Source organism: Chaetodon auriga, chromosome 15 (genome assembly GCF_051107435.1).
Source record: "Chaetodon auriga isolate fChaAug3 chromosome 15, fChaAug3.hap1, whole genome shotgun sequence".
In the NCBI taxonomy this organism is placed as follows: Eukaryota; Metazoa; Chordata; class Actinopteri; order Chaetodontiformes; family Chaetodontidae; genus Chaetodon; species Chaetodon auriga.
The window spans coordinates 7,066,549-7,081,868 of record NC_135088.1 but is presented as its reverse complement, the minus strand read 5'-3'; the positions used below and the strand labels follow the sequence as shown (position 1 = coordinate 7,081,868).

At 45.3% G+C, this 15,320-nt stretch overlaps 1 protein-coding gene across 6 annotated transcripts in view; it reads left to right on the top strand.

Moving 5' to 3' along the window:
- rapgef6 (Rap guanine nucleotide exchange factor (GEF) 6) overlaps positions 1-9,400 on the top strand; it is an 84,491-nt gene extending 75,091 nt beyond the window's left edge. For 3 of the 6 annotated variants that reach the window (XM_076751346.1, XM_076751343.1, XM_076751348.1), the window contains 7 exons: positions 706-879; positions 1,129-1,275; positions 1,652-1,768; positions 3,369-3,627; positions 5,957-6,507; positions 7,440-7,796; positions 8,694-9,400. In XM_076751346.1, coding sequence (XP_076607461.1) covers positions 706-879; positions 1,129-1,275; positions 1,652-1,768; positions 3,369-3,627; positions 5,957-6,507; positions 7,440-7,796; positions 8,694-8,716 — 1,628 coding nt within the window. In that variant the 3' untranslated portion in view covers positions 8,717-9,400. Of the gene's footprint in view, positions 1-705; positions 880-1,128; positions 1,276-1,651; positions 1,769-3,368; positions 3,628-5,956; positions 6,508-7,439; positions 7,823-8,693 lie in introns of those variants that run through there. The other 3 variants (XM_076751345.1, XM_076751344.1, XM_076751347.1) reach the window with 2 other exon arrangements.
- Positions 9,401-15,320: the final 5,920 nt, after the last annotated feature.

Here is a 15,320-nt window from a genome sequence, read left to right as displayed (position 1 = left end):
TAATCCTTGTTTTATTCAGTACATTTAGAATGAAATGTTATATACTGACTCTGAATGATATATGAACAAACTCTTCTGTGAAAACCTTCAGTGTATAGATGGAAAAAAAAATGAGAAGTTTGATGTGTGCAAGTGCTACTGAAGAAATCTGAGAAAACAGCCTTTAAAATTGTTAAGTTCCATCCATTTTTAGACAAGAAATAAGACACTACAGGTGAACCCTCATCCTACCTGCTACATGCATTATTCCAAACATTTTTATGCGTCTGTGTATGAACTTTTATGTATTTTGGCCCAACATATATCTGAGGTTTGACTGTTGGAAAAAGGGTAAATATTTATTTCCAAAATGCTAAAATGTGTTTTTTCTTCTATCAAAATAGCTGTAATTTCACTGGCTGATAACTGACCTCACAGTATATCCTTTACTGGACACAGCTTACATTTCTATTATTGGCTTGCACTGCCACCTAGTGCATTTGCAAATGTCTTGCAGAAGAGAACAGAAATTGATTGATGAATCTGTTCATAGATAGCTGCTGAAGCATGCATCTGTTGTATCATCTAAACCCTCTGAAGAACAAAACAGACACGAAATAGTTTGAGGTTTTTGTCTGATTGGTTTAATAAAACCTAAATGTGAGATTCTTAAATTGACTTGTTCAGGGAAGTAACGTTCTGTTCTTCTTCGTCCTGTGGTTGTAGTGTCTAAGAACTTGAGTGAGAGACGATCCACCAAGTCGGACATGTCTCCAGTGTCTCTGCGGTCGGCTCTGCCCTCGGCAAAAACCCAAAACAGGGTGTCACAAGTCCTTCAGGTCCAGGTCCCACTGAACCCTCTCCGAAAGAAGAGCACTGCCAAGGACATCGGCACACCGAGTCAGTACACCTGCGTTATACTATATATCACAATCATACTTGTCACATACATACGAGTTGTGTTTTACTTCTTCATGTTTTTTGTGTTTAGTATTTCATTTAAACCTTTTCTGTCCTTCTTCTCTGGTAAAACATGCGTAAAAGAAAACTTCCATTCCAAGTTTTCTATCATTGCAGGTGCATAACAGACTCCCAGGATAATTAACTTCACTGGAACCCTTTTCTCTCTCTCTTTTTTGTCTTCTCCAGACTCCAACTCTCCCCAGGTGGTGAAGAAGCCTCCAGTGAACTCATCAGAGGAGTGGAGCACCAAGAGACCATCTGACGACACCGTCTCCACCGTCTCCTCCCTTCACTCCAGCCCCACGGTGTCGCCCCAGGGCTCCCCGCGCAAAGGTGCGCTACAGGAACTGTGCTGTTCACTCAGCATGCTTCAATCCAAACAAAGTTACACTCGGTGAAGAGGAGGCCCAGAGTAGTTTTAGTGAAACAGTCACCTCCAAGCAGAGCTGAGTTACTCAGTCAGGGGTGGATCCTTGTGCATGTAAAGTGTAGATTTATGGTTCATTTTTCACACTTTTCCTACCTTGAAAACTTTTGCAACAGTATGCACAGAACATCTCTTTCATCTGTGATGCATTTTTATATGAGATGCTCACTTTGTCCTGAATGTCCTGTCGCCTCCCTCTGACTTAAATCTCCAACCGTCCTTTTGTTTCAAGACAAATAAAAAGCCCTTATCTTCATCTCTTATTTCCTTCCCCCTTTTCAGTGGGCGTGGCCAAGTCCCAGAACTCCAGCCAGATGAACCTGTCGGGGTCTTCGTCGTCGCTGACCAGCGACGCCAGCACAAAGGCCGGCACCGTCAGCCTGCGCAGCTACGGCATAGGTGGGGCTCTCCTTCACAAGAGGATCCTCCTGATGACCAGGCAGCACAGCCGAGAGAGAAGCAGGGAGAGAGAGGATCAGGCAGAGGAGGAGGAGAATGGAAGTGAAGTGAAAGAGGAGGTGACGCAGGAGGAGACAGTTCAGAGAGGCTTGCTTCCTTCAGAGCACAGCAGAGGGAGATCCAGGCAGCAGAACAGCCAGGGTGCACAGGCAGATTCAGGGCTAAGGCTGCAGAGGGTGACAGCAGGAAGGACGGGCACGCATGAGGTGCGTCCCATGGCCCGCACTGGGCCTCCTCCCAGTCTACCCGTGCCTCTGTCACCTCTCTCCCAGCCCCAGCTAATGAGACCCAAACCCCCAGAGTCCCCCATCAGGACGAGGCTGATGTCACCCTTCAGGATACTGAGGGAAAGGAGTCAGTCCAGAGAGAGGCCGATGGCGGTCAGGCCACATGTGAACAGTGGGGAGGGAGCAGGAGAGGCTGCCCCCTCCTCACCTCAAGATGAGAGACAAAGAGAGACAGAGCAGAGAGCCAGGAGGTCGGTCAGCCCCTTCCTTTGTCTCTGCAGGGACAGACGCACCAGGAGAAAGACCGTCTGACAGGGACAACAGATTCATGCACTGATCCGCTGACTAGAAACAGAGAATCAGAGATAAAATGAAGAAAATTGAAGGTGGCGGTGTGAATTTTTATTAGCAGTTGATGATCAATTACTTTTCCATCACAAATGGTAGCCTGTTAAAGTGGTAGTGAGAGGAGAGAGCCTCATGTCCACCGTGAGTCATAGAAAAGGGCGAACAGCGAACATTCAGAGCAGATAAGAAAAAATAGATGCTGTTTGCAGCAGCAGAAGTGACAAATGGAAAATCATTTCAGCGTGTTCCTCCCAACGTTTCTTTGTGCGTGGGATTAATGCTGTGAGGCTTTCAGTGTTGCAATGTCAACAAACAGCCAAATGTAGCAAAATCCCTCATTGTCAAAGCCGAAAGCATATTCACCTTAACGTCTTAATCCCAGGGTGAAGGATCTTTTGTCACTATGAAACATTTCTGCACAGATCCAGCTCTGAAATGTATTTTCCCAAGAAAAAGACCCTTTTTTGTTGATCAGTGTTTGATATGTGACTTTCTGCTGTGGCATGTTTTATTGCCGTGTTCATTCAGTTTCCCTGCAGTCAGGAATGGTTTGGTTCAGGAGTTTTTGGTCATGTGAAAGTGGTGATGTGACCCCGACAGTGTCCTTCACAGTCATTTCTCTGTTTACCTTCACGTTTTAGAAGTGCTCATAACTCCACAGCCTCACGGTTTCTGAATTCATCACTGATGGAAAGTACTGTACATGACATAAAGACAATGACGAGTGTTATGGTTCCAGGGTTAACAGTGTTATATTTAAGTATTTGGTATTAAAAAGGAAACACGCTTCAGGTTGTCTCCTCATGTTCTCACATCAGTATCTTTCTGTCTTTGCTTTTATTCCCATCACTCTCCATCCTTGTCCCATCCCCTTTTTTCTTCTTCTCCCTCATTATAATCTGTATTTTTACCTCACGTTCAAATGGAAATGTCCTCAGTGTTCCTCTCTCCTGCCCTCCGTCCAGGTTACACCCTCCTACCAGCCGGTAAAGCAGACAACCTGTCGGACTCGAGTCACAGCGAGATCTCCTCCCGCTCCAGTATCTGCTCAGTTGACTCCATGCCAGCACCCGGGCCTGAAGACCGGTGCAACAGCAGCAACAGGACCTGTACTACTACTATTACTGCTGCTGCTAGTACTACTACAACACCAGCTGCAGCTGTTGAGAGCACAGCAGCAACGCATGCACACTTAAATGCTGATTACAGCCAGCCCAGCACAAGGTAATTCACTTTAGTTCAGTTTCATCTTAGAGTTTGTTTCTTAAGTGCTTTTGATATTCACAGTGGGATGAACAGTATTTCACATAGGAAACAGCTGAGTTTTTAAAGTTCATCCTTTTCTGCAATGCCCAGATGTAGATGTAGACAATATAGTCAATGCATTTATGTGCATGTTAGCTTCACCTGCACAATGGTGACATTATAGGTTACTGTGAGCGCATTCTCTGATCACCTGTGTCACCTGAACTCTCTGAGATTACTGGTTTCCTCAGTGGATGTGAGCCTGCTGAGCGATTCACTACAATACACATCCAGATAGACGAGCCGTTTACGCTTGGCATTAACTTGCGATCTTTATCTCTATATCCCATCTGGGTATTGAAGTCCAGGTGTGAATGCATGCAGATAGCCTGCAGAATGCACTGGGATCACTGCAATCAGCCAGACCTCACTGTGAGGTGGTCAGGGTCGCACTGTAATGGACCCAACAAGGTCAGGAAAGGAGAGGTCACCTGACTCCACTTCTTTGGGCTCAACCAAGCAAACAGAAACTACAGGCGGTAGCAGTGAGGCTGGCTAGCGGCTCTTGCCTTCATCCAGTTTGATGCGGTTGCAGGCTCTTGCTGTCAGTAAGTTTATTTTTCCGTCACTCTGTGATCTTTGCAGCCGCTGCACTGTGTGTAAAAACTAAAATGAAATTATCCAGTTCATTGAAAATCAGTAGGTAATTGTTGCTTTAGATATTAGTGGGCTGGGAGCGTGAAATCAGCTCCCATAGAGAAATAAACGCGTTGGAATGGAGCTAAACTAGCTTGAGGACCTGTGACTTCGCAACGACTCATGAAGATTTATTTCAATCTCCCCAACTAGAAACACCTTTTACTTTGTTTATCACGATGCTTGTTCGCTCGTATCGTGCCCACACCCCTGAGAGCACACATTTTTTTTCCTGCCCGTGACTCAAGCCTCGACCCACCAGGACACATAAACACTTAATCATCAGAAAGCTTCCCAGAGGCCGGCGCGAGCGAAAAGGCAGCGCACGTCCGCGGTCTGCCACCCCGAGCCGCTCTTCCATTTCCTCTCCCAGCTGGATTCCAATTATGTCCTTTCCTCATTAAAACTGCGAGAACAGGAAGCCGTAAAACACAGCAGGTTTTTATTAGCATCCCACATTTACGGCCCTCCTCTCTCCTCCTTCTCTCCGTTAACAACGTATCGCTTTTCGCGCAGGCGGCTTTTTAATCTGCCCGAGTAAACAACACACCTTTTTTTTATTGTCTGCTGTTTGTTTATTGTTCCTACATGATCAGGCCATTCTGTCTCACAAAGTGGGGACTATAAAATGCCGCCCGACGCAATAATCTGTCTGCTTGTCTGATATTATATTACCTCGGCAGCCTCGCCGTATAACGGCGGCCTGTTTTATGAAATATGGCTCCGTTTCATTGAGTGGCTTGTTTGTCCAGTAAAAGCGTGTCAGTGAATCAGGCTTCTGCTGGAAGTTGGACGACAGCTGAGGAGGAAAACTTTTTGAAACTTTTTGTTTGTTTGTTTGAAGCCACGTGATCGTATTTAACGGGTGAAACAAAAAAAACACACCTGGCGACATTTTGTTTCGTCTTCATTTTTGTTGTTTTGACTCTCTGACCCTCATGTCCTCCAGCCAACAGCCTTTTATAGTTCTCCTCCTCCCGTGCCCTCGCCTCCCTCCCTGTCTCCTCATTTCAGTATGACGTACCTCCACCTTTAACACCACTCAGCAGCTCGCCGTCATCTTGTGCTTCACACTTTTCTCTTTTCCTTCTCTCTGGTTCTTTCACAGTTTTAGGCTTGGTTCATTAACACTACCTCTAAGTCTAAGTCTCGTACTCTCCATTGTCTCCACTGTGCTCCCAGGTCAAACAGTACTTCACATCACAAATACAATTTAAGCATAGAAAAGTCATTACAAGTACACTTTAATTTATAATGTTTGACACATACTTTTAAAAAGTGTACTTCTAAATAGATGTTATTAGGTTCTACTTAAATGTATCAGAAATTAATATACTAAATCTGCAGTACTTTAAGTGGTATTTCAGTCCAAAGTCCTCTAATACACTACTAGCATGCTTAATTAAAGTGCACTTTAATTTCCAACACACTGGTGATAGAATACAGTTGCCCTCTCAGGCAGCTGAAGGTGAGGGTTGTGCAGTGATCCACACACCTGATCAAAGTCGAGATGTGAACTCACTCATCATTTGTTTGTTTATCTCAGGAGGGCCGTGCTCGTGGATTAACTGGAAATTAACAGTGAGTTTGTCTCCGTCTCTTTGACCCACAGTAGTTCCTCGTCGTTGGCTCGAGGACACGTAACGCGAGCCTCCACCTTCACCTCCTCCACCTCGACGGAGGAGCTGACGCAGGACCACACCTCTCTGGACTCCGTGGCCGACAGCGGCCGCGGCAGCTGGACGTCCTGCTCCTCCAACTCCCACGACTCCTTCCAGAGCCTGCCCGCCTCCTCCTGCCGGCCCTGGGACCACGGCATCCACGGGCACCCGCTCTCCCTCCCGCACACGCACCTGGGCGGCTTCAAGCACACGCAGCTCGCCGGGCCGATAGCGGAGGTCGAGGCCGCCGCTCAGGCGTGGGCGAACGAGGACGCCGCCGCCAAGCAGCACTCCAGAAACTCCAGCTCGGACCTGTCCAACCAGTCGCGGCAGAGCTGGGCGTCGTCCAGCTCGCTGTCGGACACCTACGAGGGGAATTACGGGACGATAAAGAGGCGAAACACCTCGGAGCACCCCTCCTCGCCGACCAACGAGGAAGGAGGGCAAAGCACAGACCCTGTCTACAAAACGGTGACGTCAAGCACAGAGAAGGGCCTGATAGGTGAGGGGTCAGGTTGCGAGTTTGATTCCCTGTAAGCGCAGTGTGGCAGCGGTCTGTTGAGGCGTGTGTGGATGTTGGATAGTTACAGTAAATGTTGTTGTTTCGGGTGAATTACTGCGGCTTTCTGTTGCTCGACTTGCTGCTTCGGTCTAATGACCAGCTGGCAAACGCTGCACCTCATGTCTTCGATCTTGGGCTAAAGATTCCTCACAGATCTCATTCTTGTTGCTGTCGGCGCTCGAACTGACACGAGTTATGCAGCATCCTCATCAGCCAGAGTGTAAATTTGTCTTTGGATCCCCTGCTGTAGTTCCATGTGAAGACCGTGCAGTTTGCTAGTTTATCAGGATAATAGAGGAGCTAAGACAACATTATGTCCACTGCCAGACAGTGTCAGTTAATCTATTGGCAGATCAACAGAACATCAGTTGAGGAACATTTTGATAATCGATCAGTCGTTTAAGTCGATCATTCTCTGCTTCCGGCTTCTCAGATGTGAGAATTTACCTGTTTTCCATCACTTAAATGAAACATCTTTAGGTTTTGGACCGTTGATCAGACAAACAAGCTGTTTTTCATTTTTTTCTGAACCAAACGATTGATCGATTGATCTGGTGAATAATTGACAGATTATTCAGGAGTGTCAGTGATCATTAGTTGCGGCTGTAGTTCTGTCTGTATCCGCTGCAGCCATCCATCTCATCGGTTCTATATTTTTCTTTTAATTTTAACACGTTTTGCTGCATGTGTAGATGTTTAGTGTGTTTGTGAAACATCACCTTGATTTCATTTTTCCATTATTTTCTTTTGTTTCTTCCCTCCACAACTTTTCTTCTTTTACGGCGACCTCTTCGCCCCCGTCGGCCCTCATCCCCCACCCCCCTCCTTCTTCGCTGCATCCCTCCTTTCTTTTGATCTGCACCTCCATCCAGTGTACTGTGTCACCTCCCCCGCCAAGGATGAGCGTTACCGAGCTCCCCCTCCCACCCCTCCAGGCTACCAGGGTCTGGCTCTGGGGGATCTCGGCCTCACAGACGGAGTAGTGGGTGGGCCAGGAGGCGCCCTCCCCAGGCCTCCTCACCTCAGACCTCCAGACTACAGCGTGGCCCTGCAGAGAAGCAAACTCCTGCAGAGCCCCGGAGCGGCCGGCAGTCTGGCCGAGGCGCGGAGGCTGGCTGCTAACCATCACCTCCACCAACAGGAGGCCCGGATGGCCAGCTCCACGCAGGGCCACTCCAGACCGCCCAGCATCTGCCTCCCACCGCAGGAGCTGGATGACAGTGAGGATGGTACGTCCCGCAGGATGGAGAAATGATGAAGCGGCACTCTCAATCTCTGAAAGTGTCTAAACAAAGTGCTGGTTCCCGTACTGAAACAATGCATGTCCCCACAAACAGATCGCTCGATTTATAGTTCATTTACACGTTTGCAGGTTGACTCATCAAGTCTTAGTGGTCAGAATGGTGCTATTACAGTATACTGGATGCATCAATAGTGTTTCAGAAATGACCACAAACTTAGAGAAATCACAAGGGATTTCTTTAACTAGTCGCTCCGGTCAGGATTACTTCATATGAACGGACACATTCATATGATTTTGTTCTGCTTTCACATTAGCAAGTTCATGCCATGAGCCGAATTCCTTTCTGAGGCCTAAAAGCAAAGAAATAAAAGAGAAAGATGTCTTTTATTACCGAAAACGGCCAAACTTGCCCCTTAAAGTTGAGAATGTTATTACTCTCGGATAGTTTCATGCAATAATCTCAGTGATTATCGTCACTGGTTTTTAGAACTAAATAAAGCCAGATACCTGATATTAAAAAAAAAAAAACAATAACAGAGAAATATTGATTTTATTTGCAGTGCGCTCCCTCTGCACTAACTTTTTTTTTGGACATTTTTAAATGGAGCCTGGTGCATAAGCGCTCCTCAGCCACCTGTTTGCCTTGTCTCTCCTTTTTTCTCTTCACGTTCTGTCACTGTAAGATTTTCTGACCTGAGTCAGACAGTTTCATACTTTTGCTAATATGATATATTAAGCATGCATTCAATTTGGCATTACAAAGGTCTTTAAAAATCGTAATTTGAACCTTGTGAACCCTGCAGGAACCTCGTAAAATGTTTTAAATTTAGAGCATATAGACCTGTAGAGTCCCCCTAAACGCTGTCCTCTCTTCTCTCTCCAGATGAACAGGTGTCGGCGGTGTAAAGACGGCGGCGTCACCCTCTCACACGCACATATTCTCACACACGGACCAGGTCGCGGCGGTCAGGCTTTGGACTAAGCTAGCAGCCTGCTGTCACCGCGCATCAGAGCACATTCTACCAAACCCCGCCCACAACCCTGTGTGACGTCACCACGGACCATAATGCACCTGTGGACCGGAGCGGTGGGTCACGTGACCTCTCTCCACCTCCCAGGACTTGTACAATCATCTCTTTTTAAACCCATTCTTTAAAAAACAAACTCTGGAACAATGCAGAAAAAGGCAGCGTGATGGAGTCACGTCGCGTCAGACGTTAAAAAACGGACGAATAAAAGAAGGAAAGAGCGACGGTCAGAGTTTCTCACGAGAAGACGTCGGCCTCCTTGGAAACAGACCACCACGTACCTCCAGTTTGCGCTCCAAGCTTGTCTAAAGGTGTTTCTCGTTGTTTTCTACAGTTTTAACACGTTGTACAGTGATTTGTTTTCTATATATAAACAGATTTGTTTTTCTTTTCATTTGCAATCTCCGAGCTTTGCAGCGTTTTCCCGTGAGAACGGAGAGGAGGAGCAGACAAAGGGAATGAGTCAGTGGTAGTATTACGACGATCATCGGCTCGCGGGGGATTTTTTTCTTTGGTTATTTTGCAGTTTTGCTGTCAGCTAAAAGAAGATGAATGTAGATAAGAGACAAGAAAAACAGATTTTTAGATTTCCTCTTGTTTTTCGGGGGCTTTATGGGCCTCTATCCAGCCCTGGCACTGATGATGTAAATTCCCACACAAACAAACCAAATGCACACAGCTACAAAACCAACTGTTAACCCCAATACTCACACCTTCGTCTGTATTTGAGGTCAGGGAAGCCCTCGACTTGTTTCCCACTCCTCTTCCTAAAAGAGAAAAACTCCCGAAGTGACAGAGAGCACGTCTGTTTGTGTTTACCACTTATTGAGCTTTATGAATAAAACAAAACAAACAAAAAAAAAGAAAGACGAGCAGCATCTCTCAGGCAGTCGTGTGTCTTGTCCCGCGCTCTCCGCCACCCCGGCCGCCTCGCTTATTGCTCGTTTCAGCCTGACGCGAGGTACTTTAGCGGCATGCTGCCTCCTGGATGTTCTATAAAAACTGTATTATAAGTCGTTTTTAATGAGCTGAAGAACAAAATGCCTCGCTGCTTCCTCTAGAGCAAAACGCTCGTCGTTTATTCTATTGCAGCAGCAGTAATAAAACCATAAATTAGCACTGTGTGTTCACACAACGTGCATGCATACACACACACACACACACACACGATAATGTTAGTGTGCATAAAGACAAAGGACAGTGTTTACACCGACGCTTACATGTTTTGTTTACAGTGTTTATTAGACTAGTTGTCTATTGAATTACAAGCTGAGATGTTAAAGTGTGACTCTCCAGGTTCGTGTGACCTTGTAAATTTGTTTATAATGCAACAGGAAAATGAGATGCAGCGTAAACGTCGACTGTGTGCTCGCAGTGTACCTCTCATATCGGTTTTTGCTTCTTATTTAAAAAGAACGAGCGGCAGAACAAGTCAGCAGATGATGTATTTTAAGGCCTGGCTTGCATCTCCATTCCATGTTCATAGTAGATTTTGTAGAATATTTAAAGGATTTGCTTGAAAAATTGTCTATTTGTATTGAAAACAGAAGCAAATTTGTACATTCTGAGTCATGTTTTGGAAACGGGAAATTGTTTTTGATTGTGTTTATCTGCAGTGCAGCAGGGGTGTTAACTGGAATTAGACGCTCTTCTTCTTCTGCTTTCTGTCTCGCGCTCTGTGATGCTTCTTTCGTATTGTTTTGCCACACAAAGACTTGAAATGATCAATGCTAATATATACATGGCATATATATGAATTTATACATATATATTTTTGTTGTTTCTTTGCCATAAATTAATGTATAGATGAGAGAAGAGAGTCCTCTATAAAGGCTATTTTTGAATATTTTGTTATAAGAAATAATCCGAGGTGGTGATCGCCCTGCTTCTGTCTGCGGGCAGGAGTCTTTTAAGGAATTAGTTCTTGTCGTTGTTCGTGACTTGTTTTCTGCCCTCACGCTCTGTTGTTGGTGCCATTTCTGCTCTGTCTATAGTTGTAATTGCTGCTGTGTTTTGGGATATGACTGCGTGCGCGTGTGTGTGTGCGCGCGTGTGTGTGTGTGTTGTGGAATTATATTTGCGAGGTTGAGATCGACATGGAGTTTTTAAAAAAATATCCCATTTTGTCGCAGTCTGGGCTCGTAGCACATAAAGAAAGGCTCAGAAGTCATTTTCAATAAAAGCCCTGCTCGGTTTGCAGCTCTGATTGCTCCTGCCTGCAGGAACGTGGCGCCCTTGTGGGTCTCCTGCCATCGGCTTCGCGGCACAGGGCGAGTTCCTTCGAGCTCTGGCTGGATGATTAAAAGGAGTTGTTGGTTTGTTTGTTTTTTTGATGCTGTAATGTCTGTTTGAATCGAACAAACCCTGCCACGATGCCACGTCTAGCATCGTCTCCCCGCCTTCGTCTCGACCCAGCTGGATTTGGCTGGATCCGCTGTGACCCTCGCCCTCGTCCCCTTTTTCCTTAAAACAATCCCCATTGTAGAAACTTCAAAAACAGACTGAGAGTCAGAAACTGAAAATTCCTCTCTTTTTTTTTTTTTTTGCACAACTGTATTCCTCAGATTTTTAACCGTAAATCAGTATTAACCTTCTGCATGGATGATTTAGAAAATAGCAGCACAGAAGAGTCGGTCCAGATGTTATGACAGAGGCACAGATCTGCTTTTAAACGTTGGATTGAGAGCTGAACATCGGACAACAGCTTTGCATGAAAGTTATTTTACTCCTCACGTCAGCTCGATAAGGCCTCCAACACAAGATGCTACATTTTTATTTGTTTTTATTCACTTTTTTCCTTTCAGGGCTAAATTTCATGTAGCAGCAACCCCCTCTTCTCCTGCTCTGCATACAGTCGGTATGTTTTCACGGAGGGTCTGGCAGTGAGCAGCTCTTGGCACTGTGAACACAACATGTCAGTGTTTTTAACCCCTTCAGACTGGAGAGGATTGACTTCACCTCTCTCCCAGCTTGAGGAAAATCTCTGGCTGATTGTAATTTAGCCCCCTCTTGTCCTGCCATGTTCCCTGGAATGCAATAAGAGAGAAGTTGTGAATGTGTTTTACGTCGACATCTTTTGGCATTACAGCAGAAATGCACAACAATAAGCTTAAAAGTGGTGAGCGTGCTGCACAATCTGTACAAAGAGGTATTAACTTGGTCTGTGGCTTAAAGTTTGCTTTCGTCTCACACTTCTCATAGCTGTTGTAACTTATGTCTTTTAGAAAGACAACATGATCTTGCTCGTACGCTTTTTATGTATTTTTTACGAGTGATTGTAAATAGTTGTTATATTTTTGTTTAAGAGAATGTTTAAAAAGGAAAAAATACCTTTTATTTCTCCAAGTCTACTGATATGAATTTGGACAATGAATAAAATGTTACGCAAAAAGGATTTTGTGTCCTTCTTTCTCCAGCCTGATGTTTCCCACGTTGAAGCTAAATGTCTTGTTGTCTGTTGGCCTGAAGCTAACAGGAGGCTTTGTGACCTCTTTGTTTCCACTTTGTCAGGACAGACACAGCCAGTATTTGTGGTGTAATACCCACTGTCTGACACTTTTGACCAGTAAATCTTCACACAAAAACAGAAGGTATCTAATCTCTCCTTGTGCTGTTCAGACGTCCTCGGCTTCGTCCTCGCTGTCTCTCCGCCTTCTGCTGCGTTCAGCTCCGTATCAGACCTGATCAGAGCGCAGAGCGTCATGCTGTGCTCAAGGTCAGGCTCCTTTTATTACTCATTAAAGGTTTACTGTCACACAGAGGGGCAGGAAGTCATGCTGGTTGCTCTTTCTATGTGTGTGTGAGAGGGAGAACACACCAGTCTGTGTGTATATATGTTGTATTTCTGCTGTAGCTGCAGGTGTGCAGGCTGAAGCAAACAGAAAAAATGTCTGAACCACATATGAAGCTTTTTCAGACGACGATGGGCTTCTCTGCTTTACATACTGGCTGCCATCGTCAGCAGACTATAAACACCAGGAATGACTCAGTTCTTTAGTAGTTAGCAGAAACCCATAAAAAACATTTACAGGGTCATTTCACCCAAATCAGAACAGCAAAAACACTCAAAGCATTCATTCACAACCAGGAGTCTGAAAAAACAATCCCAACTCAAGGTGCACTCGCTGGCCTTTTTTCAAAGCTTTCAACCATATCAGGCAGTAACGGCAACACACAGTTAAAAGGAGCAGAGCACGAGTAACAGGAACGTAGGCGGTATGTCTCAGAGCTTCATAAGAGACTAATCAAGGATTAGGTGTGCACATGGGTCAGGTGACTTCAATGATGCAGGTGAATGAAGCAGGAGACAGGGTGAGGCTGTAGAGGTCTTCATCAGCACAGCAGATCTGTTCCCAGGCTCAAGGATCAACTTTGGTGTTTCATTTTTAAGCCAACACAGATGAGCAGAAGTGCTGTGGATCAGATCATAAGTTACATACGAGCGGAAGTTGAGTTTGGACTTTTTTTGTCAAAAAACAACAGATTTTTTCATTTAGTTGAGTTCAGCACAACCCATGTGTCCCTATACGAGCAATTGTATCTAAGCAACAGTCTGAAAAGATACATAATGAGTACAAAAATCTGTTAAAACTTTTCAAAACATCCAAAAAAAAAAAAAACTAGATAAAACACTGAGGAACTGAGCAGGTGGACAGCGGAGGGGTTGAGGGCCCAGAGTACCTTAATTAGCATCACCAGATATCAGTCATGCAGGTTTTGAGACATCAAATAAGAAAATAAGATTTCTGTCCTCTGAATGTCCCTGAGGGGGCTCCAGCTGATGCTATCTGCTGATCTTTATTTCATTTATTGTGGGCGGTGGGTGTGAACTTTTTTTCAGCCTCTGAAGCACCAGAAAAGATTCAAGAACCAGTGCTCTTAATAATCCACAGGAAGCACTGTCAAACCGTTTCTAAGGGAGCTACAGGAAGTCCAATGAAAGTGGTTTTTAATGAAATTAAAAAGATGAAGTAAGACCAGCCACATCCTGACCAACAGCACAACATAAGATGCGCAAAGTCTGACTAATTCAAGTGACGTTTAGTAAACTTTTCGCTCAATCTGACTTTGACACTATCTGAAGTGCTTCTTAAAGACTCTGTGTTCTTCTGCTGCTGCAAAGTTAGAGGGATGTGTAATGGACACGGGTCAGGGTGGTGCAGGGGTGAGGGTGGTGCTGGCGCTGAAGCGGGGAGGGATGTTAACCAGCATGTTCAAAGAGCTGGTCCTTCCACTTCAGAGAGAATATTCCAGAACGACGAGAGAAGTGAAAGTTCAGCTCCGAGTGGGATTCGATTGGAAACGAGTGGGTGAAATTACACGCAGCTTCAATTATACATCACAAAGGGCGAAAGAGCCCCACTGGATGGCAGGAGAGGAAATGTGGAAAAACGGGAGCGCTCGGGTCTTGTAATAAGTGCGGCCTGTATGCACCCGTGTGTGTGTGTGTGTGTGTGTGTGTGTGTGTGTGTGTGTGTGTGTGTGTCACACCTCTCCTCTGTTTTGACTTTGAAGTTGTGACTTTGTCAGGAGCAGCAGCCGAGAGCAGGAGGTGGGAAAACGGAAACTTTACCACCTGAGGGTTGTGCGCACACACGGGGGTTGGCTTTTAGCATATTCCTGTCTAAATGAAAATTTGTGAAGCAAAACAGTTTGGAAAATATTCCGTCACCTGTACAGTCTCAGCGCTGCCCTTCAGCTCACGTATGTGTGAGTGTGCATTTGCTCTCACGCACAGAAATGAAAAATAAGCTTTCATGTCATGATTTCTGCATGATCATGTAAATAAGTAACTTTTTTTTTACGTCTTTCTCTGCTCACTTTACATCTTGTTACGGTGCCGTGTTCACCAGGACCACCAGCCTGTCGCTGTGATTGATGTTGCTCGGCCGCTTGTGTGGAGATGAACAAATAGATGCTATGTGTTGATTGATTTGATGAATTCATTCAGAGGTGCTGGTCGGTGTATTTTTGAAGTTTCTGGACACAGCCTGGCCTGCTGGTTCTCCTGCTTCCAGTCTTTATTCTAAGCTAAGCTAATAATCTCCATGTAGCTCTCTGCCAGAAAATAAGTGTATTTCCTAATATGCTGAACTATTGCTATGAATATTTGTTTTGCACAAATGCAAAGTGAGATGTCTGGATGATGCCTCTGAAAAAGGCTCAGTGGTGCGACCATTTTAGAGTGTTTGGATCGGTCATTCTTTGCAAACTGGCTGTGCACTTTGAAAGTTTTAATGGTGTAATATCCGCTGGTGTTTTTGCTCTGTGAAGCAGTGGCATTAACTGGACGGACACCATGACTTTAAGTTTCAGCCCTTCTTTCTGTCGGGGTCTAAGGCCAGTCAGTGATTTACGAGGCCGTCTGAATACAGGTGATGTCCAGCAGAGTCATTACTACAGTTCATCTTCTCGATCTTCACCTGCTCTGCCACGTGTCACATGTGGTCACTGCAGTCGTTTTTCACCTGTGGTTCTCCAGC